This window comes from Theobroma cacao, chromosome 1 (assembly GCF_053813885.1).
Source record: "Theobroma cacao isolate CCN51 chromosome 1, ASM5381388v1, whole genome shotgun sequence".
Lineage (NCBI taxonomy): Eukaryota > Viridiplantae > Streptophyta > Magnoliopsida > Malvales > Malvaceae > Theobroma > Theobroma cacao.
The window spans coordinates 7,181,809-7,205,097 of NC_142639.1; the positions used below are offsets into that span (position 1 = coordinate 7,181,809).

The 23,289-nt window shown below is 33.7% G+C and overlaps 4 protein-coding genes and 1 pseudogene across 5 annotated transcripts; 1 reads left to right on the forward strand and 4 right to left on the reverse strand.

Moving 5' to 3' along the window:
- Window positions 1–764: 764 nt before the first annotated feature.
- Window positions 765–2,247, forward strand: LOC18611824 (uncharacterized). Its single transcript, XM_018120404.2, has one exon. It carries the CDS (start codon window positions 805–807, stop codon window positions 1,828–1,830), a length of 1,026 nt encoding a protein of 341 aa, XP_017975893.2. The 5' UTR covers window positions 765–804; the 3' UTR covers window positions 1,831–2,247.
- Window positions 2,248–5,069: 2,822 nt separating this feature from the next.
- Window positions 5,070–8,897, reverse strand: FAS2 (Transducin/WD40 repeat-like superfamily protein). The gene is made up of 12 exons (XM_007048274.3): window positions 8,686–8,897; window positions 8,270–8,381; window positions 7,831–7,857; window positions 7,634–7,706; window positions 7,053–7,156; window positions 6,743–6,957; window positions 6,561–6,657; window positions 6,222–6,294; window positions 5,969–6,057; window positions 5,746–5,884; window positions 5,534–5,634; window positions 5,070–5,442 (listed from the first exon to the last, which is right to left on the reverse strand). Exons 1-12 carry the CDS (start codon window positions 8,797–8,799, stop codon window positions 5,225–5,227), a joined length of 1,362 nt encoding a protein of 453 aa, XP_007048336.2. The 5' UTR covers window positions 8,800–8,897; the 3' UTR covers window positions 5,070–5,224.
- Window positions 8,898–10,643: 1,746 nt separating this feature from the next.
- C/VIF2 (cell wall / vacuolar inhibitor of fructosidase 2) lies at window positions 10,644–11,424 on the reverse strand. The gene has a single exon (XM_018116063.2). It carries the CDS (start codon window positions 11,296–11,298, stop codon window positions 10,771–10,773), a length of 528 nt encoding a protein of 175 aa, XP_017971552.2. The 5' UTR covers window positions 11,299–11,424; the 3' UTR covers window positions 10,644–10,770.
- A 677-nt stretch (window positions 11,425–12,101) lies between these two features.
- Window positions 12,102–15,159, reverse strand: LOC18611827 (squalene monooxygenase SE1-like). The gene is made up of 8 exons (XM_007048278.3): window positions 14,859–15,159; window positions 14,598–14,709; window positions 14,242–14,416; window positions 13,975–14,143; window positions 13,552–13,770; window positions 12,961–13,236; window positions 12,537–12,815; window positions 12,102–12,444 (listed from the first exon to the last, which is right to left on the reverse strand). Exons 1-8 carry the CDS (start codon window positions 15,090–15,092, stop codon window positions 12,337–12,339), a joined length of 1,572 nt encoding a protein of 523 aa, XP_007048340.3. The 5' UTR covers window positions 15,093–15,159; the 3' UTR covers window positions 12,102–12,336.
- Window positions 15,160–17,398: 2,239 nt separating this feature from the next.
- LOC18611828 (NAC domain-containing protein 82 pseudogene) lies at window positions 17,399–19,281 on the reverse strand (annotated as a pseudogene). Its single transcript, XR_016024266.1, has 2 exons — window positions 19,152–19,281; window positions 17,399–18,921 (listed from the first exon to the last, which is right to left on the reverse strand). The product of XR_016024266.1 is annotated as an NAC domain-containing protein 82 pseudogene (transcript).
- Window positions 19,282–23,289: the final 4,008 nt, after the last annotated feature.

The following is a 23,289-nucleotide window of genomic DNA, read 5'->3' on the forward strand; positions in this document are numbered from 1 at the left end:
ATGAAACAATGTCAGAGCTTATCCAAAACATGATGGTATAGTTTCAAGACTAGTTCAATTTCCACTTAAATCACTACAACATTAGTTTTTTTTTTCTCCATCATAATAGTTCATCATCAAACTCAGACATGTAAATGATGGTACCAGGTAAAACCTCAAAACTTAGGTATTTAATTTGCTGTAAATTGAAGAAAGGTTCAAGAATTCTTGAGGGACAAATAGACAATGAACTTGCAGATTAAGAATTATTATGTAAATGTCATTGGTTATTTAATATAATGTTAAAGTGCATGTATCTCTTATTCAAAAAATCAAGTTTGAAATTTTCTTTTTTAAAAGATTATGTTTGATCAAGAAAGAATGAACAAGTTCATTGCTCGGTAGATGCAATGCCAAAATTCTGAATTTTGATGATCACGGATCCTTTGGCTGGTTCTATAGCCTCAGGTGCCATCCCGATGAAGTCATTTTCAGAAGATTGCAAATCATGACCATTTGGTCAATGGTGAAAGTAACACAGAAATCAACCTCACAATACATCATGAAATGAATAGGGAAAAGCTCTGATGCAAAATCAATAATCCATATACAAGAAGTGTTTTTTAATGCAATCAATGACAAGGCAACAACATTCTTAGCATGACAGTCAAGTAACTAAAACCGTAGAAGTATGCAAAACCACTCATATAAGCACGAGGCAGCAACACTACAATTAGCATCTATATATGCCCTTCTTCCATCTCAGACTAGTACCATCACAAGAAAGTCTTCCGCAATCACCACTTCTCACATTCTCACATAGAAATGGCTTCTATTACCAACATGTACTTCCCATATTTCCCTCTGCCACCACCCCATGGTCCTCCATCACCTCCAAAAATGCCACCACCTCATAACCATCCTTCCCCTCCAAGGCCAACACCGCCTTATAAACCTCCGACTCCTCCAAAAGTGTCACCACCTCATTTTACTCCAGCCCCTCCAAAAGTTGCACCACCCCATTATATTCCAACCCCTCCCAAAGTGCAACCACCTCCTAGTGCCCCATTCTCCCCCAAAGTACCACCATCTCCCAACGTCCCGTCCCCTTCAAAACCAAAAGTCCCTCCGCCGGCACCACATAATCCCATTACACCACCACAACCACATCCAGTTCCAGCACCACCCCATTATATTCCAACCCCTCCCAAAGTGCAACCACCTCCTAATGCCCCATTCTCCCCAAAAGTACCACCGTCTCCCACATTCCCGTCCCCTTCAAAACCAAAAGTCCCTCCACCGGCACCACATAATCCCATTACACCACCACAACCACATCCAGTTCCAGCACCACCCCCACATCATCCATTCTATCCGTCACCACCTGCAGCAAAACCACCTCCCCATTCCCTTCCACCTCCCTCTCCTATTGTGACACCACCACCTCATATGATTCCACCTCCACCACCACCAGCCCCCGGACATCATTCAACTGTAATAATCGTTGTCTTTGTTTCTCTTGGCGGTCTATTCTTCCTTGCATTCCTCTCAGTTGCTCTATGCTGCTTCATTAAAAAGAGAAAGAAGAAAATGGTTGAGAAAACAGAAATAATAAGTATAGATGAACATGTCAAAGTCCAGGAAGCCATTATGCCAGGCCCTCATGGTGAACAAAACGCTGTATTGCTCATAGAAGAGGATGTTCATATTGAAGAAGAAATCAAGAAAAGCAAAAGGATCAGTGAAGGATCACATCTTAAATCTTCACAAGAAATTTCTCAAGCTGCCGATATGGCAGCAGATTCTCCTGGCCCCAGTCATCATCACCTTCTTGAGCATAAGGCTGATTGAGTGGTGAAAATGAACGGCATCAGCAGCAAACTAAGAGGTGGTTATGCTTCATACAATAATCCTGCTCTGTTAAGACATGGAACATTTTTATTCTTCCCTTATTCCTTTGTCAAAAGTGTTTCTGAAGGAATAAAAAGCTACTAATACTTGTTTTGCTCCTTAATTTATATGAAAAATCACAAGCAAAGCACATACAAAAGAATTACAGTACTAAAAAAGGTTTGCTTTTTCTATTATTATGGTACACTGGAGTATGCTTGTCATTGACGAGGAGTACAGGCTCACTGCCATTAGGAGATGAGATACCTTCTTTCTTTGTTTCATTTCAGTATTCAACGTCTATGGAACATCATGCTTGAAACATTTAAGGATTGAATCTATCAAGGCCTTTTTCGAAGCTTGAATATTCTTGGAAGTTCATGACATTTCCCAAGCATTGATCAAGATAGCTCATGGAGAGTAGTCATCATCAAGTGTCTCTCTTTAAGTGGTCATTATCTATTATATATGGTGCAAAATTGGATTATGCATGCATGCATGCATACATACATACATACATATATATATATATATGTATGTATCATGATGGAATACAAAATATGCAAACTTAAAAGTTTTTAAATAAAGAGATAAAAAAATTAAATCAAGTGATCATTATTATTATTGTTAACCCACTACTTTATTGAATTTTACTAAAACTATAAAATTTATATTGATCATTTCAATAAAAATGGTTTTTGGGAAACCATTGTATAATTATCGTTGCTTTGCATGGTCAGATTTACAATCATAAGAGTTATTTTTTTTTATTCATAATTTGGTTCAATAGTAACTATATATATATATATATCAATTCAATTAAAAAATTCTTTCTTAAATCATTAATTAATGAAGATATAAACCCTCATCAGTTTTTAACAAAGATTAAGTCATATACAATTAATAAAAAGCATTCTACAATTTTTTTTTTCAATAATGATGAATTTACTTGAAACAAAGTTCAACAGTAGTTAATAAGTATAATATGGATGCCATGTATCATTTCTATTCAACAAAATATTTTAACTTATTTTTTTTATTTTCCATACAAAGGAATAGTACCACAGCATAAATCAAGAATCTCTAGTCATGCCAAATTTCTACTTTTCTAGGCCTAATCTATATCAAGGTTTTGAATTATTTTTCCATAAATGTGCATCTCCCAATCATCTTTGAGTTGAATTATATTGATAAAATAAAAGATAAATTTGTAAGTTTCACATCCCAATTAGTTAGTTTCTACAAATTAATGATTCAGATGGATAATTAATTAAGTTGGTGGCTCATGCAACTCAACTTCCTTTCAACTTCATGCTACTCTTTCCTTCAATTTGTGTTCTTAAATAAAACCAATTATTCCTATGATCAAAGCATATGTTAAAGGTCGACAAAAATGCACGTAGTTGGCCAACCTAAGCATATGATATTAACTTACCCAACATATTACTCACTGTGCCATTCATCTTTGTCCCATTTCTTTGTTCTTTTTTGTTTTTTTTTTTTTCTCTTCCTTTATTTTATATTGCTTTCTCTGATAATATTTTTTGGAAATTAAGCTTTCAAAGGAAAAAAATTGTGTCCCAAATCAGCTCATTAAAAAATGAAAACAAAAAAACTTAAAACTATCTTGTTTCATTGTTTGTCTCTCTTGCTTCAATATGTTTGTTCCCTGCATGTATAGGACAATGGGATTTATATAAGAATCATCTTAAAGAAAATTTATATATAAGAATTTAAGTATACATGTTGTTTGTTACTTCAATTTACTTAATAAGAAAAAGGAAAAAGGAAAGATAAATCTCAAAGTCTGTTATTATACGTACAGTGTCCTTCACAACTTTTTTATTTTTTGTAAATTAAGATTAAAGGAAATATTAAATGTTAGAAGAGATTCCCTCAATTGCACAATTTTAAAAGATAAGATATATATATATATATATATATATATAGAAGAGAATAATCAAACATCATATATATAACTTTGGATGGATTTGCCAATATTGACTTGTAGCTAGTACTGTATATATACTAATCAAAATTATGCATTGGGAAGAACAAAAAAATTAGCATGGGTGGAAGCACAAGCATGAATTAGCTTGACATAATCCATTTGCCTTATCTCCATATTTTTGTAGGCACAAATTGAGGCAGCTTGAATCTGCACAACCTGGTAAATCTTCTGGTGTAGCACATACTTGCCCTTCATTTTGCCCCATTACCTCATATCCTGTATGCATTATAACATGGAATAATATTCTGCTTAAATGGTCATTAATATTAATTTTGAAATTCAAAATTTAGTCAATATATTATTCAATAAACATATGAATAAAATGAAAAAGAAATGGAATTTAGAACTTGAGAATCAAATGCTATCAAAACAGAAATTAGAGTTGAATATTAATTATTGTCAATGATACATATATAATTGAAAATTATCATCATTCAAGTGGATTGATAAGCTAAGTAAAGCATAATTATTTGCTTGATGGAAGCTTAAAAATGGAGAAAATATGATGATGAAATGGCTTACCAGGAGATAAGAGAATAAATAGCATAAAGATAACAAAAACGTGTTGGCTCTTCATTGCTTTCTTAACTCTTTGTGCAGCTAAAAGGCAATACTATGAATCATAAGGCAATGAAAATTGCAATATTTATAAGCAAATAACGTAATAAGTTAGGCAACAAGTAGGAGAATGGCAATCTTTACCTCTTCAAGTTATGGGTTGTCAAGAAAGAAATGCAGCCTACCAATCAACTGTTTAGTATTATTATTTTAGCTGAAGTCTTAACCAATCTTTATAAATATGATGGGATGTTTGCAGATTTCGTAAGTTAAAGTCACATACACATATCTACCAATTTTAATTTTCTAACTTAGAGTTAAATCTACTTGTTATGAAAATGTATGTTAATATAGTTTTTTAGTTTATTGATTTTTTAATGAGGTAGTAAGATCTCAAACAATGGGGCATGAACTTGAAGAAGCGAAAGGATCCTAGGAAACCAGTACTTCACCTAAGCAAATGCCTAATGTCTAAACATTTCTCAATAGTTTGACGATTCAAGCAAAATTCTTCACACACAAATCGTTAAAAAAGCATCAATCTGCCGCTATCATGATCAGAGTTGAAGGCTGCTGTACAATCTGCTTGTTATCTCACTTGGATTGCTTACAGGGGAAAAGGTTAACGATGTACTGCAATTCTTCACGAGCATACATAGATTGCATTAATTTTCTGTATACCATACACGATACATCAAATGGCTGATAACTAATTCAGCCCCATGCAGATAGAAACCTTGGCGTATTATCAACTACAAAAATTTTACAGAAGATAGCACGACAGTATCATGGATCGATTGCCATTGGAGTAATACGCCTCTTGGCTGGCTTATTTGAGATGGGAGCATTCACCGTGCTCGGTGTTGCCTGTTTCCCTTCTCTCCTTTCAGTACATTCCGCCTTTCTGTTTTCTGCTGTAATTGAATCATCATCTTTAGCAGTTTCAATCACCATGTCATCAGGTTTCTGGACGACGGGGCTCTGTTTGTCGACATTCATAGGTTCTAGAAAAAAAATTTGTTAGAAGTGATTAAAGGCCAAATGTATAGAAACTTAATGGACAAACATTAGCATATAAATGGATAAACAACAAACCTAATGAAGAACTGGGTTGTCCCAATTCGTCCTTCTCAAATTCTACCAAAGTACAATAACCATCTTGAGATGACAATGCTAAATAACGAGCATCAAATGACCTTTCAACAACAAAAATAGTAGCCACTTAGAACTCCGAATGATAAAACTCAATCAAAAAATGATAGCCATTAAACTAGGAGCATATCTTCTAGGGAAGTCCTAATATTTACCATGAAATGTCAGTTATGGCTGCATAGTGAAGACCAGCCAAAATTGCAATTGGAGGAACACTCTCTGTATCGTAAATGTACAATGAATTCAAAGTTGCAACTGCAAAAATGAGGCGATAAGGAAGCTTGAAAAAGCCAGCTGCAAAGTCAGAAAGGAAAGTCAAATTACCATTAAAATTCATGGTAGCCTCCATAACAATAAAGCCTTATCAGCCAAAGGTACCTGGGTTTGACCCCCGAAGGTTGAAAGCTACAGGGCAGAAACGAACTGCGACAACTGGTTTGCTAGCACCAGGGAGCTGCAAAGAAGGTCTGCCACCCAGAAAAATAACAAACGCTAATGTATATAAAAATTCGGTCCAAACAATTTAGGTTACAAAATTCTTACAATAATAAAATATTGTAACTAATTATGCATTAAGATATGATAGATGTCAGGCCTCCATGGTAATACATAATAGAGTAACTGTCTTTACCTTGACAGGTCCTTTCTGGAAAAGACATAAGTAGTGTTTACTGTTTCAGATGAAGCTGGAATTTTGTAAAAACCTGCAATGCAAGAATGTCAAACAAAATGCACTGCTATCAATGGAACCAATGCAGCAAGTCCATGCTCTTTAAAAGATGTGAGGAACTACAGTTAAATTCTGTAAGTGAATTGGTTCAGAACTATTAAGGATGGAAATTCAAGTTACTGCCCACAAATGATGAAAGGAGAGAAGGTGTGTGAAAAGACAAAATATTTAACCAGAGTGAAAGTATTAAACTATATTGATAACTATTTAATCGAACTGGACATGCAGTTAGGTCAATACCTGCTGGCACTAGTAAAAACGAACCATCAGGTGACCAGGCTAATCGACGGAAGAATGACGGCAGTGTTTCGTCATGAAAGAGATGGTATTTTACAGACTGTATCTCAAACCATCTGTGAGGTTAGTTATAAGTGACAAATCCATGTAGAATACAAAAAGTAACAAAGAAGATACTTTCTAACCTTAGCATCATCTATTGGTTGCTGTTCTGCCTTGACAATCGTATGCTGACAAATATAATTCAACTTCTCAACACCCTTTGCTTTGGCTTGAGGCTTATTGACATAAATTCGGCAAGTCCTATCTGAACTGAGAGAAGCAACATACTTGGACAAGGGATCCCAGGCAACACCTTGAACATAATGGAAATGGCCATCCAATATCTGATGGACGGAACCTGAAGATGATAAAAAATGATAATCATCATGATGATAAAAGAGTAAACAAAGCATTTTTATCAACATCTTGATTCCTGCATATTCTCCTTTTTACCTTTGTTAACATCCCATATGATGCAAGAATTGTCAACTGATCCAGAGATGAGAAATGCACCATCGCTTGACCATTGCAAGTCCAGAACATCTTTACGGTGAAATCTTGCCAAGAAGAAACCCAGTCATGAGCACAGAACTCACCCCTAACAAAATTAGACCCTAAAAAGGCTTCTAAGTGGAAAATTTACATCAATATAAGCTATCTAATAGGTGAAGGAAAAGACAAACCCCTTAGGTTGAATCCAAATTTAGAGGGAATTAGCTTAGACCTCTGGTCCCTACCAGCTTTGCAATTGCCTTTTATAGGTATGCTTTTATGTTGATATAGTCTATTTCGTCACATTGCATTTTCTTGTTCTTTTTCAGAGTATAATCAATTTGATAGAATCATCTCTGAACCACAACAATTCACTAAGATTCAACCTAACACTTACTAATTAAATGATCAAAAAGAATGGTTTTAATCAAGGGAACTTTCATCCTACTAAGATTTCACACAAGCACCAAAATGAAAAATCAGTTTGTAAGAAATGGCTATCTCGTAGAAGCTCTGCAATGCATTCAGACTAAGGGCCTTACGACAAACTCTTGAAAACTTTCCAACTTTGACCAGTTTCTGTAGTGTGCAATTTCCATATGATCAGCTCACCTCCTGTCACATAGAAAACCCTTTCTTCAGAATCTTCTGCCACTGCCGTACTTTTTCACTAAAGAACTTTAAAAACAGACTTATCATATGATGGAAAAGCAAAGAGATATCAGCGATAAAGCCATACCATCAGCACCAGAGGCAAGTTGTTCTCCTGCACAATACAAAAAGAGCAAAGATTATCTCAGCCATCAAATAGAATTACAATTTTAGATAGCATAAAAAAATTATCTTAGATAAACAAACAGCTACAAAGCATAAATTTATGAAAACTGGGAACAGCATTTATTTTAAAAGTTACAAACAGAGTGCAGCCACAAGAAGACATTTGAAAATTGAACTCGAGCTCAATTCGACCGTTAATAAACAAGAACAATTTAATTAACAGCAGACTTTGAGAAAAGATGAAGATTTTGAAATTCGGAGTGTTACACTAATAGTTCTTACATTCGATTTGAATACACAACTCAAGTGATTTATATGCAATCCACCTAAACACGTATAATCATTGGAATTTCTATTTATGATAAAGTTATCAGCTCAAAGGAAGGGTTTTAGCGTTTTACCAGATGGTGAGAAGCGAAGGGCATTAACTGCGGAGCCATGGTAAGAGAGACTATTTTGATATGAAGCAGTTGGGATTTTCTTCTGCACTTCGTCTGAATTAATAAACCATAGCTGAAAAGTTCAATAAAGAGAAAAACAGTAATCTAATTAGCCTGGCTTGACTCTCGATTACCAAAGTTAATTTTATTTTAAACCGCAATCCCTTGCCTAAGTTATGGATTAACACAGCATTTTGATTTAGCAAAATAGCAAAGTTCCAGATTGTACAGAAAATTTTAAAAAATTTAAGAAATAAAAGCGATTTTAAATCAAAAAATAAAAGAAATGGAACGAATGGATCTATTAAAATGAAATAAGAAAAAAATAAATGTTAAAATAAAAAAAGAGGCTCCATTTAAAAGGAACAAAAAAAAACCTTGATGTCAAAATCAGCGCCGCCGGTGGCCAGAAGACCGGAGATGGGGTGGAAATCTAGGGTCAGAACGGGTTTGGTGTCGTGCCAATTTATCTGAACCGTGCCCCCTTTCATTTTTTTAGCTTTTGTTTTCCTAGGGTTAGGTTGGGAGAGTGGAGAGTAAAGAAGAAGAAGAGGGGATGTACTGGCGCCCTGCTTTGATTTGGCGGGAAATGTCAGACCCTCTTTTCTCTTTTTCATTGAAATCACCGTATTAGATTTTTGTTTTTTTTTTTTTCCATGGAGCAGCTTGAGTCGAGCCTGCTCTTTTCAAATCTAAGCCCAAGCCTGTCTAGGCCCAAGCCACATACATATTATTTTATTACTATTATTAAAATAAATAAAAAGGTTTTATATTTACAATTTAATCTTTTTAAATATTTAAATATGTAAAATATAATTAAATTAAACATACATTATATTATTTATATCAAAACAATAACTTCAAGTTCAAACTTAAAATCTTAATCAAAATTAAATTCAACATGGACAAAAGTTTTTAAGAAATTAAAACTTTTAACATTTATAGATAGCAAAATGCATAATTTAATTTTTGCATGGATTAGTTATGTTTGATATGCTATTATTCTTGATGTTCACTCAATATTAACCAATTATAATAATTATGTTTTCTATTTGTTGTACTTTACACAGCAATCTAATATTTATATAAATTAAACTAGTAAAATGTACATAACAATAGGTAACAACCAAACACTTATTATTAAGAGATACCTTATTCCAAAAGTTAATTAGAATTTTAAATTTTGAAATTGAAAAATTTTAGATTCAAATATTAGGAAGATAGTGTGGCGACCAAATAAAGATTGATAATATCATAAATAAATGGTTAAAATATCTGCAAAGTCTTTATATTAGGGTATTTTTTTCAATTTAGTTATTCTACTCAAAATCGTAATATTTTAGTTTTTAATTTTTAAGAATTATTTTAATTTAGTCAAAATATCACTTATCATTTTATATCCACATGATACTGGCATAACGTTAATGTAGATAATGAAAAATATCATATGATCATGTTATCATGTCAAACTAATATGTCACGTTATCATTAATTATAACATGTCAGCATGTCATATCATTATAATTGTGATATATTAGTATATCACATAAACGTCACGTGATGTAAAACGATAAATGACATTTTGACTAAATCAATTATTAATTATAAAGACTTATTTGGCTCAAAATAAAAATACAAATATTTAATTGAATACAATAAAAATATAAAAGCCTACTTGAACTTTCTTAAATAATTTAGAAATTTTTTTTAGATATTGTACCTAACGGAAATAACACTCTTTCATTTTTAAATTTCATTTTATTGATATCAGTATTCAAATTTAAAATCTCCAAGTTAGAGTCTCAAAATCTAATAATTAAGATGAATTCTCATTCTTAACCACTACAATTAAGTGGATATATAACATAATTTAATTTGTTGAATTATTACTGTTGAAATATCATCATGAGGAGAAATAGATTCCAGATTGTAATTAGTAAAAATCAGCTCTATATAATCCTCCTGCTAATAAAATGATATCAAAGTTTTAACAGTAACAATCAATCAATCAATCAATCTATGGCCTTTATTAGCAAGCTGAAACCACCTAATTCCATCTCAAATTTTGTACAACAACCAGACCTCCTCACGTTCGTGTTGGAAGTTGGAAGCATAGCAAAAGTCAAAGCTGAACTGAAGATATTCATTTATCTAGTCAAGCAAATTTGACAAAACAAAGGGGAAGTAGTCTAATTAATTAAAGATTTGAAGACAGATATATATATATATATATATATATGTCCTCATCATCTTTTTTGCGCACTAAATTCAGCCCAATAGCAGGCATCCTTTGTCTAATTATTAGCTATAGACATTATAGATAAGACATATAGCCTTTTGACCTGAAATGCAATAATAGTATTGAAATTGCCTCCAGCAAGTCGTCAATGGCAACCAAAACACAATGAATTAAACAAAGGAAAGTTCATTTGCATTGAAAAGTTGAGACACACAAAAAGGGATTAGAAACCAAGATGATCAATAATGCCTAATACCACATCACAAATATGCTTCAAACCCTCTTCTCTACGTACAATCTCTCGCGGATAAACCAGCCCCGGATACCTTCTAAATGCGTTATGGCAAGCGTTTGGATACTCCGCGGCTGCCATGACATGCATGTACGCGTAATCATACGACTCCGATTCAAAATCTCGGACGGAAGCTTGAAGAGCATCGCCGGCGTGAGCATACTTGTCGGAGCATTCTTTCAATACTTTCTTAAGGATTGTGTCATTTGTGGTACTGAGCAATTGGGATGATAAGAAGGTTGATGTGGCCGTGGCATTAGCCATTCCAACTCCAACCAGGATCGTTGCCAGGCCCTTTGTGTCCGAATTCAAGCTAGTGGGATCGGACTTGAGGGAGGAGACACAAAGGTCATAGTACTTGGTTGTTTTGCAAGTCTTTCGGATTAAATCAGCATCTCCATTGACTGATATTGTTAATGCTAGGGAGACAAGAATGGAAATGAAAAAGGAAGAGCCCATTTTTGACAGGGTGAGGATAAAATTTTCTTGTGGGGGGGAAGCGAGGAAGGACGAGAGAGTGAAATTTAGTGAAGTGAGAGGAAGCTAAGAGGAGATTATATTATATTATAGGATGGTTAATAATTTTTTCTATCAAGGGCTATCATTATGGGTTTCTTTTTGACTGAGGGTGCTACATGGTCACAAAATAATCGTACGTAATAGTTGTTTTTAATTTATTGCGTGATTGAATGTAAAGGGGTAAGGCTTTATCGGCAGGCGGGCATGTTGGTCAGATGGCTCTCTTTGGCAGCAGGCCAACTGCCAAAAATTGGGTTCACGGGGAACATGTTGTTAACAGCCTCGTAGATCCTCTCAATTTCCAATGTAATTTTGAGTTCTGCACTTCGACAATATCTTGTGAAATTGGAAGACACGCCACCCGGAACCCGGACCCATCAATAATTGCACCCTGTGATTGTGAGGATTTTTCATTTCATCTTCAAGTTAGAGGCTGCTCCACGTTACTCTTATGGACCTTTTAAGATTTAACAAAGGTTAAGCCCAGTGACTGACATCAAGGATGTAACATGTAAATGTTAGATCCTTCCAACCCAAATGAATGGATAACAATTCATGTGATCTCTTGTGCTTAATGCATCTACTTTTATTGTACATTTCAAATTTTATATCGTTGAAAAAGACAGATTGTTGAAGAATAACGGTGGCTCCGCTCCTCTTCTCCGTCCCAACTTACAATATCATGCAATCAAATTCACATCACCAGCGAAGCAAGCACAAGTCATATACTGGAAATTAACTCCATTTACTATGAAAATTTTGCAACTTGGATAGTTCAGAAGCTACTCAACAGCTTTAAATCCTACAAATCTAGAACTAGCAGTGAAATTGAACAGGATTTTTTGGTCACTGTTACGGATCCTCATCTCTCTTCTTTCTTGACAAGAGATGGTATGCTACAAATAAAAATTCAAAAAATTAACTCATATAAAAGAATTTGCTGGTTCTAAAATGCAATCCTGCTTGTGTTTCCTGTTCTCATAGATGAACCGGAGGAACTCTGTAATAAGCTGGTATGGTTACAGGGAAGAACACCTGTCTAACTCCTTCAGCCTTGAGTATAGGGAAAATGATGCTTGATGCTCCCTGAATCATGTGAAAGATCAATAATTCCTGTTAGATTACCTTGAATAGTTCACAATGTAGAAGATAATAGACCAAGCAATGAAGATACAAACCGAAATTAATCTAGCACCAAGTAGAAGGCGTTTGAACGAAGGAAATGGAAGCAGTAAGCGCCCAACGCCATATATAGCCACAGCGAAGAAGTGTAGGATCAGGTTCAATGGCCGAGGATTCATGCCAGAGAGTAAAGCTATTGGTCCATTTGAAAAAATACCGCCAAGGCTTAAATAATCGAAGCATGCTTTGCGCATTTCTCTCCTTGCTGGGTCAGATGATCCGCTAAACACCTTATAGAGGGCACCGGCTAATGTATTTATGGTAGATGCTGTTGGCTGAAATATAAAGTCCACACATTGTTTGATTCCATAATTATCAGTTGTATAATACTAAATTTTGCTGCTACTTAGCTTTGGCACTTTATTTCCTCATGTAAGAGTGCAGAAATATGTGTAAGATACATAGTTATGTTTTGCTTACCTTACGTAGAGTGTAGAAGGATTCCAGATATTTGCACAAGGCAGATGCATCATTTAGATCGCGGAGAGGTCTAAGGAGGTCTCTTAAGACAACGATATCAGAGAGTGCCACAGTCATTCCTCCACCGGTCAAAGGATGCCTCATGTTAAATGCATCTCCCATCAACAGTGCACCCGGAGTTGGATAGGGAGCAGCAGGCATGCTTCTGTTAGGCATCGTTCTTATGTTTCTCTTATCGATTGCAGATATGAAAGCATTGCATAGCTCAGGGGGGATCTGTGCATGCAAACCAGTGTTCTTTTTATTAGTCTCCAACTGAAAATTAGATGGAAAAGCTAATGTAGAAAGATAAATTGAAAACTCAAATCAACACTATTAAACTCAAGTATTTGGTTTTCATCAGGTCATTGCCACAATCATCAACAGATAATCAAAATGATATAGCACATATAGATTTTTCTTCTTTTTTCTTTTTTTTTTTGAATTTCATATGGTACACTTGATCAAAAAAAGGCAAAGGCAAGAGACTAAAGCAACCATGCTTGTTAAATTGTTAACTAGCAAAATGGTTGAGCAAGAAGACATATATACCTGAGGAGCCACCTCAGTTTTCAAGAAATGGGACATTTCGCCATTAGAGACTGAGGGAACATTTTGTCCAGGTACATCAACCAGACAACGAACCTCTGTGCTACTAATAGGATAAAACAGGATGGGAGAAGGATCTGCCAAAATAACGTGTCCGTGATTTGCATACGGAAGCTTACAGTTCTCCAGGACCATAGCAACAAAACAAGAAGGGATGTCAACCTGCAGAAATACTTGCTATATAAATACAAACACTACAGAATATTGTACAATCTAGGGAGATGGAACACTTGTATGGAACAATGGAAGACAATATCTCGAAGAAATCTGTCACATTTATGATCCTATATTTCAGAAAAAAGAGTGTGACATATATAACAGTTTATTCAAATAATTGAATAAAAATTATTTACATATCCTTTTCACCTTTGGATTGCAGAGAGAGCGCCTCAAATTTGAGAAGCATCCATCACATACAATTGTGAGGGGAGCTTTAGCGATCAGCTCTTGACCATTCTTGGTTTTGTACTGCACCCCTTTAACAGTTCCCTTCTCAGTAATTAGAGATGTGACAGTTCCTTGTTCTAGTTTCACACTGTAAAGACAAATTTGATCAACAATGAAAATAAGTAAGGAATTGGTATTATATATCACTTCTAACTTGGCTAAATTTTAGGAGATCAGAGATGATACTTGGGAAGGGTTGATGCTTTTTCTCTCATTCTTTGAATGAAACGTCCATTATGGAAGCTTCTCCCTGCAACATCTGATTCGAAATGTTGCAAGGGATATGATAGTTTGGTGCTTTTCCCATCCTTAAACAGAGCATATCCAAACACGCGCTGAGCATCAATCTCATTCACACAATCTGCAACCACATACATATAGCTCACATCACATGTTACTATAATCATATTGCCTATTTCTATGATTGATTACTGCTATACCTTTTGCTATTTATATAAACAAAAATAAGAGTGCATAACAAATTTCCTTAACAATATATGCAATTTCATCAATTTCGTACAGGATAATCCCTTTGTGCTTACCCTCAAGCCCCAACTCCATCAATTTCAGGTAACCTCCAGGTTGTAGAAGTTCTCCAACAATTCTATCAGGTTCAGTCAAGTCTCTCTCAATCACTTTCACTTGGCGTCCATCCTTCAGCATACAGTAGAAAACATGTTCATCAGAATTCTTAAGTGAAGAGCAACAAAAATGCTTTTAAGAACATTTGGGAACACTTCCAATGCGAGATAAAGAAAGGAAAGAGAACGGCACAGATTGTTAGAGAGGCAGAGACTTGTCACCTTCCCAAGAGTGTAAGCAAGAGCAGAACCAGCAACCCCTGCCCCAACAATGATTATATCTGCACTCCTACCTATCTCTGAGTCGCGGGGTAATCCATTATCAGAGCTCATTGAAAATGTCTCCTTCTGAATTTTCTTTGAAGAAAAAGCGGTCTGCTTCTGAATTTTCTTGTACAGCAAAACAAGACCCAAAACAGAAGCCAGAATTGCTCCCAGTAGATATTGGCAAACCATCTTCTCGAGAACTGAATTGTTTTTGTGCTTAGTGTGTGTTTGAGTTGCATGTTTCCAGCAACTGAACTTTGAGGCTTTTATAGGCTTGCAAAGGCCACATTGGGAACGCAAAAGCTACTTGGTCCATGCTACTGTTTGCTTAAGAAGTTGTGCTACTAGTCAAAGTAGAGCAGTAGTAACGTAAAAAAATAACAAATTTTGAAAAAAAATATACTGTAAAGATGATTTATTAGTCAGAGATTTTCTCTGAAATAACAGTTCTAAGAAGAGCGGAATTGATCAAGTAAAAGTTTGAGGACGCGAGCAATGGTCAAAAGTTATGAGATGCCGCCTAATGTTAAAAATGTTTTCAGGGTTTCAGTCATGGAAGCCACCAAACAGGAAATGACAAACACAGAAATAAATAGGAAAAACACTTCACTTCCCCCCATTAAGTTGCAGACAAACTATAGAATAAAGAATTTTAGAAAAGAAAAGGACGGGTATACTAGGGCGTAGGTCAAGTAATCAGTCAGAATTTAGGAGCAATATTTTGTCAAATCCTCTGGTGGGGGCAGTAACAGTGGTATTTAGTAATGTCTTCGTGGTAAAGCCATGGGCTTGCAGTCTCACCTTCTTTAGTCAATGTTTTAAATAACCTAAACTCAAACAATTAATGCCTTATTATCTTCTGCTGAATCAATTTTCAGCCTCATTCTCTTGCTCAGACTCTGCCCACAACATGATGATGGGCTAGAAGCATGGTTATATGCATGAATGTCCGTGAGAAGATTTAATCTTAAGAAAACTACTGCCTATATTCTTCAAGTACCGACCTCATTATCTGCATCAAATGAAAATATTACTAGCAAAGGCATGAAGAGGTTTAAACTAATGATAAAACCCAAATTGCATAGCAAAGGATAAGGATTAACTTCTTGTGTATCTGGAACATTATCATGCAATTGTTTAATGAGTTCAAAGTTTTTCTTTTTTCAAACAAGAAAATGATCATATATTAATATATGATTGTAAGTTAAGATATCGTCAATGTAACACATAATTATTTCATATAAAATTCACTCAAATATCAATACTATGATCATAAATGACATCACAAATTATGCTTCAGTTTTATTAATTAATGCTAATTAATAAAAAATATTAACCATATAATTCATAAAATCTATAATTTTTTTACTACAAATTTATATTTGCCAGTTTTCATTAATTGTTATTAATTTTCATAAATAAATTAGGTGCTAACGATTATAAGGGGTTGACGCTTTTTTTCCCATAAAAAACAAACAGATGGGAGATTCGGTAGGCATTATAAATTTTTAATAATTAAGTAATTAAAATAAAAAATTTTAAAAATAAAGTGACAAAAAGATTCATGTTACCACACTCGCACGGCTGAAGTTATTTTTCACTTTTGCCCTTTAACTGTTTGAAATTTGAAGTAACATCTTACCAAAAATATAATTTTAAAAATTTATACAAAAGTATAACATTCAAATTTTTTAAAAAAAAAATAATTACTTCAAGTTAAAAATAGTTGTATTCCATAATATAACCATACATCAAAAAATGTAATGACGCACATTTTAAAGAGAATTACAAAAATATTTGAAAATTAAGAGAGGGATAATTTTGTCAGAATTCAAAATAGAATGGGTATTCAATTCTTTCCTCCCAAAATGTACTGATCGCAGTTGGTTCGATTTTTGGAACCGAAAGGAGTTTTGGGTGTCAAATGCAATGCCACACGACCCAAAAAATCCCAAATAGCTAAGTAATGAAAGGTTGCGGCCAATAATCAGAGATTGGAATAAGCAAATGCTTTTTGGAAGTAACAGTGTCTTCACTAGCAAACTACTGAGATGAGTGCACGTCGAGAGCTATTCAGCAGAACAGAGACACCCCACAGTCAGATGGTAAATGACTATTTTCATTTTATAGTCCCATTTTCATCCATGGGCTAATGCTATTGCCTTCTCAAATGATCTGTGAATACATCTTTTTCCTATCTTCAACAATCATTCCCTGCAAAATCTCTCTACAACTTTAATGTTGCTTGTACTTGCCATCTTATGACTGTATCCAAAACTACATAAAACAAGCACAAATTGAATGCTGCAATGTCTTTAATAGATGGGACTCTGAAGCATTGATTCATACATGTATTGGATTCACAAAACCTAAACATGATATGAGCATATATCAGTCAAAGACCACCACACAACTGGTGGCACGTTTAAACTGAAACTCCATAAAGCAATCATAAAACCATAAGACAATAACCAATGCGAAACAAATAGGGGACATATTCCAAAAGGTAGTCATCACAACTTTCATTCTCAAATTAAACACTTACATAGAACAATGGTAAACCAAGCAGCAGCAGCACAACTGAAAATTTATTCCTAATAACACAATAACTCATCAAGACCGTTAAAATGCAGACTAGTTGTTATATGTAAAGGGTATATATTTTGTGGCAACTTATTCAAAGGGATACAACACACTGTTCAAATTGTTGTCTTCTGTGAAGGATGCCAACATGGACAAAATATCATCATCATCAGAAACTTGAGGAGCCTCAAAGAAAGAATCATTAGCAGTACCAGTCACTTGACCATTGTCATACATGATGAATGCATGATCTTCTCTGAAGAAATCCAACATTGATAAAATGTCATCATTTGATTCTTGAACTTGAGGAACTTGAGCAAGTTGAGGAGCCTCCGTTGATGCAGGAACAGCCTTATCAACAACCACTGGAACTTGAGGAGCATCCACAACTGTAGGGGCAGCATTAGCATTACTATCAATATCAGTGGTAACACTAGCAGCAGCATTAGTATGAACCACTCGAGGTAGAGTATACAACCCACTTGATGCAACAGATGCTCCAGCACAAAGGCTTTCAGGGACACACGAGCTACTAGCACCACCAACGGCTAGCGTAGACATGCCAGAAAGAGAGCCAGTGCCGACCAAATTTACGTCCTCATCATCACTCCAATCTTCCTCCTTAAATGGTGCTCCATATTGGGCACCGTTTCTTGGGCCCATACCATCCTTCTTGAAAACAACACAAAGCACATATGTATCCTGAACAACCCCTCTGTCGGCCAATTCTTTTTCTTCAAGTCGATATTCATGCATTACCCAATCTGTTCTGTCCCCACGTGGAGCTTTACCTTGGTGAAAAACTAGAGTTTTTATCATCCCCACAACTGCATCATTGTATGTAACAGTTCTATCCTTTCCAGTGGTTTTCCAAAAACCATACATGGTAGCCCGATTAAATTTAACCCCTTGGGCGTATTTCTTCTCAATGGGACAAAAGAAGAACCATTTTAGATCTCCTGTCTTTAAACACGAGAAATCTGGTAGATCCCAAGGCGCATATTTGTATATATCGAGCTCAGCAATTGCTTCGAAAGCAAGCTTCTTGCCCAATACTTTCCTCTTCAAATAATATTTAACAAGTTCAACATCAGTAGGGTGAAATCTAAACCCCGGAGCCAACCAGTTTTTACCCATCACAATTTTGAAGTCTCAATGCCCAATAATAAACAACTTAAATTCACGAGCAAGTGAATATGGAAGTTGTGATTCTGCTTAGACTAAAGCAGCGGAACCAAAACAAATAATCCAAAAAAAGAAAAAGGATCAAAAAATACTTGACGCGTAGAAAACGGGCCAAGTCCAATGCCTAAAGGAGATCTTTTGAGAACAATACCAGAGTCTCCCACAGCTCATAAACCCAAAATCACAGCAAAGAAACGACGGCGGCTGAACGCAACTGAGGTCAAAAGTCATTTGGCGTACAGATTGAACCCTGATTTCAACATATTAAGGTTCTCGTATCATTACAACTAATCAAACAACACATCATTTCATTCAAGTAAAAAAAAAAACCCTAAATCGCAAAAATCAAAGAAGACAAAAAAAAAAAAAAAAAGAGAAAGAGTCACAGCTCAAATGGACGACCTCTGATCAACTGGTATATGTAACATACAAGAATTACAACTACATAGAAAAAGAGAAAGAGAAACCAAAGAAACGTACCCGAAGAGAAGAGAGCCGCGAGTGAGGAAGCGATAGAGAGAGGGCGAGCGCGAGGGAGACCGAGTGAGTTAGACAAGAGCTGAAACCAACGAAGAGTAGAGAGCAAGCTAAGTTGTGCGCTCGTTTTATAACGGCACTCTTTTACTACCAAAGTGCCTTTTTTTCCTTTTTTTGTTTTAATAAGGAAGGAAATTCCTCCCCTGACCTATGTTTTATGGTCTGAAACACCCTACTATTTACTACCAAAAAGGAAATACCCTCACTAATAAATCCTTTGCTTCCATTTTTAAATTTTTGGCACAACTATAACATTTGGATTCTTTCTACCATGCTTTTTTTCTTAAAAAAAAAGTACAAAAATTAATTTTAAAATTCATTTTCTTCTATTTAAATGGTTAGACTACATGACAATATATAAAAATGGTTATATATTTCTAATTTATGCCATTAATTTCATTACTATAATATATGACTAAACTAATCAATTGATAGAACTATGGAGAAAATCCATAAATTTTCGTACCTTTTCTTGGTATTATCTTATTTGAAAGGTTTGAAGAACAAAAATGATTAAAAAAACAATAGCCTCAAGAAAATGTATGAAGTACAAAAACCAAGAGGACTCCTGGGAGATTAAAAGTAGTCATCACAACTCAAAAAACATTAATAAATAATTATTTTAAAGAGATATTAATTTGAAGAAAGCATTGACTCTACAAAATATGTTTATTTTTGAAACCTAACTTAAGAATTTTGGTATTTAACATTTATTAATTGCGGAATATGATTTATAATTATGTACAAATAAATTAATGTAGGATCAAATATTATCATTAACAAATGCAAGTTGGCACATAATATAACATAAAACTACATAATAATTAGTCTAAAGAGGCATAAAAAGAGTAAAAATTAAATCATTAAAAAGATATATTTGTAAAAAAGTTGATATGAAAAATATTCAAATGAGAGGTGCATATATCTATCATGATAAAAAAAAAATTAGTTTAGATAAATAAAATTAAGGTATCATGTTTTAAAAATTAAGATTACAACAGTTTCGATAAAAGTTTCAACTTAAAAAAAAAAAATGTTTTTAGTCCTTGAAAGCTAATTTCGAACGTTTGTTCTCTAAAATTTGCAAGCTGCTCTAAAAGTTGAGCCAGAAAGGACACTTATAATTTAAATAGTTTATTGTTTTTATAATGAATAAGAGTATGTACATGATGCTCGCAGGGCCAGCTTTGAGTAAAGCCACCCATACAAGGGCTTTAGCCCCAATCCGAGGAGGTTTCAATTTTAAAAAAATTTATAATTCTATAATAATTATAATATAATTAATTATATTAAATATATATATAAATTAAAAAATATAAAAGTAAAAAATAATTAATAAAATTATTTATTTTATCATTTTTTAATTATATATTTAATAAATTTTAATATTTTATTACTTTTTTATTTTTGAAATGTTATTAATTCTTAACTATATTATCTTATTTTTAATAAATTAATAATCATATGTATTTACTCATCTCCAACAGTTTTTTTTTTTCACTTATTTCTCTTATTCTCAATCAATGCATTTAATGATTTTCAACAGTTATTTTTTTTCTATATATAAAACTAATTATTTTTTTTCAATATATAATACTTACTTTTGAAATCTTTCTTTCTCATTTGCACTTTCTTTCTTTAACTTCAATTTATCTCCAAAGAATACACAAGAATTTAGTTCTTTTATTATATTCATAAAGCTGTGAGTCTCATTTGTGATTTATAATAAGTATTCAATAATTAAGTACTATTGTTCTAATTTTTACAAATTTTTTATTTTAATTTAGAGTTTATATTATATTGTTATATTATTTTTATTTTATGTGATAGTTGATTTATTTGAATTAAAAATTTTGATTGTTGATTTTATATTAGCCATTTAAAAAATATAAGATAATTATAATAGTTAAATATTTTTTACCTCATGTCAAATTAAAAATATGAATCTGGTTTTTCAAGTAATTTTTCACTTCAAAGTAGATTTGAACAATTTAAGATATATGAAAATATTTTTAGTTTTTAAAATAATGTTAACAATTCCAATAAGTGTTGCTTCGGGAGAAATAAGTTTTTCAAAACTAAAATTAATAAAATCTTATTTAAGATTAACAATGTCTCAAGAAAAATTAAATGAATTGGCTATATTATCAATTGAAAAAGAAATATTAGAAGAATTTGATTATAAAAGTTTAATTAAAAATTTTGCATCTCAAAAAGTTAGGAGAATAAAATTTTAAATTTTAATAAAAAAAAACCTCATTTAAATATTTCGCTTTAGACCTTTGAACTTATTGGATCGTCCCTGGATGTTAACTCTAAGCTTCTTGTAAACCCTGACGTTTCTACTTTTGGTCAGCTTCGAGAGACAATGGGAACCAGTTACAATACCAAGGCAAAAAATGGAGCAGTGTTTGCACTACAATGAGTTAGGTGGTTTCAGTGATGGTAGAATAGGAATTGAGCAGCAGAACTTTGTTGGATTTTGCAAGACTTGTCCTCATATGCATGTCCAATAAAGCAAAAGATGGGCTAATAGTGATTGAGGTGGGAAGAGAACTCAAAAGAATTGATATGTTATTCTCATCACCTTCTTAGCCTGGACCTGGAACTCTCAGTTCAATCCCACAGTTGCACGCATTTTTCCTTTGGAAGCCATGTCCCTTATGTTACTTTCAAATGCAATATTGCCTTTGATTGTTGCGAATAGTTTCATTTTCTTTTCCTTTTGTTTCTTGTTTTTGCTAACAAGACATTCTTTGTAATAAAGTGGTACCAGTACAAGAAAAAACATTTGTCTAACCCCTTCAGACTTGAGCATGGGGAAAATGATAGTTGATATAACCCAAGCATGTCCTACTTCTTCTTAGGTTTTGGTAGCTATACTTGCCATATATACTTGCTTTGACAGTTAAAATTCTCCTTCTATACTGCAAATTTACTCCAAGTATTCCATGTAATCTGAAGAAATTTAAAAATTATGAAAGTTGACTTTCCTACCACTCTGTTCAGTATGTGCTACTGAAGTATTAGAAACACTATTAACATCTTTGTGTGTTGACATTGGGGAAGAAGAAGCACAAGAATTAATCGGAGTAACTCTAGAGTCATCAATAACAATTCCAACATTAGGAACAACCTCAATAGCAAGAATAGCTTCATTGTTAGGAACACCAATTCCAACATCTAAAACAACCTCAATAATAGAAATAGCTTCATTGTCAAGAACAGCTTCATCTTGAGTAACTTGAGGAACAACCTCATCTTAAGTAGCCTATAAAGTAAGAATAATCTTAGTTTCAAAAAAAAAATGAAACAACATCAATTAAAGAAACATTTTAATATTGTTCCTACTTGATTTATATTGGAACTTTGAATGTGAGAGGGGAACAGAGCATCCAAATCAATGGAATCATCAAAGGGGTCTGTCAATACATTTGACATTCTAAAAGGAGTAACAACACCCTCAAAATCAGCTTCAATAACACCAATAGACTCATCATTTGTTTCATTATTATGTTCAGAGTCACATGATTCTTCCTCAATCTCAGCTTCAAAAGTCTCTTCCTTTCGACTAAGTTAAGTTCTACTTTAGCAGTTGTTTCTCTCTACAAAAAAAAAATATATAATGAAGAAGTGAATTTAAGAGAAAAATAATGAAGTAGAAGAAGAAATAAAGGATGAACTTATTTTTCGATGCACATGTTTTGTTTGATGAGTAAGAGCGTGAAGAACATCATTTTTTTCTTCATTTACATTTTTTTTTTTAGAGAAATCAAGTGTGAGGATACATTAGTGTTACTCATAGAAGGAGTGTACATACAAGCTTTGGGATTAGTCAAAAGCACAATGAAAGATCTCCATTCTTTAATACACTCCCTTTAATAAGCAAACCATCAAGAAGTGTAGATACCAACTCTATCAAAAGTTGGGACAGTACAACTCTTAAGTTTATCAAAACAGAGTTGAAGTCTTGCCATGATAAATGAAGAAACGTAAGAAGAAAAACTGATAGATGAAGAAGAGTCAGGTGGAGTTGATTGGTCAAACCCAAATTGGCGTGCTACTTTGTAAGGATAATAGA

Excerpts from the sequence above, each read along its gene's own strand:
- C/VIF2 (XM_018116063.2), bottom strand. The coding sequence starts at position 11,298 with ATGGGCTCTTCCTTTTTCATTTCCATTCTTGTCTCCCTAGCATTAACA.
- LOC18611827 (XM_007048278.3), bottom strand. The coding sequence starts at position 15,092 with ATGGTTTGCCAATATCTACTGGGAGCAATTCTGGCTTCTGTTTTGGGT. Across the intron at positions 12,816-12,960 it reads CCTTCTACACTCTACGTAAG|CCAACAGCATCTACCATAAA; the intron begins GTAAGCAAAACA and ends TTTATATTTCAG. Across the intron at positions 12,445-12,536 it reads TTGGTGCTAGATTAATTTCG|GGAGCATCAAGCATCATTTT; the intron begins GTTTGTATCTTC and ends CACATGATTCAG.
- LOC18611824 (XM_018120404.2), top strand. The coding sequence starts at position 805 with ATGGCTTCTATTACCAACATGTACTTCCCATATTTCCCTCTGCCACCA.
- FAS2 (XM_007048274.3), bottom strand. The coding sequence starts at position 8,799 with ATGAAAGGGGGCACGGTTCAGATAAATTGGCACGACACCAAACCCGTT. Across the intron at positions 6,058-6,221 it reads TCCAGAAAGGACCTGTCAAG|ACCTTCTTTGCAGCTCCCTG; the intron begins GTAAAGACAGTT and ends TCTGGGTGGCAG. Across the intron at positions 5,443-5,533 it reads ACAACCCAGTTCTTCATTAG|AACCTATGAATGTCGACAAA; the intron begins GTTTGTTGTTTA and ends TTTTTTTTCTAG.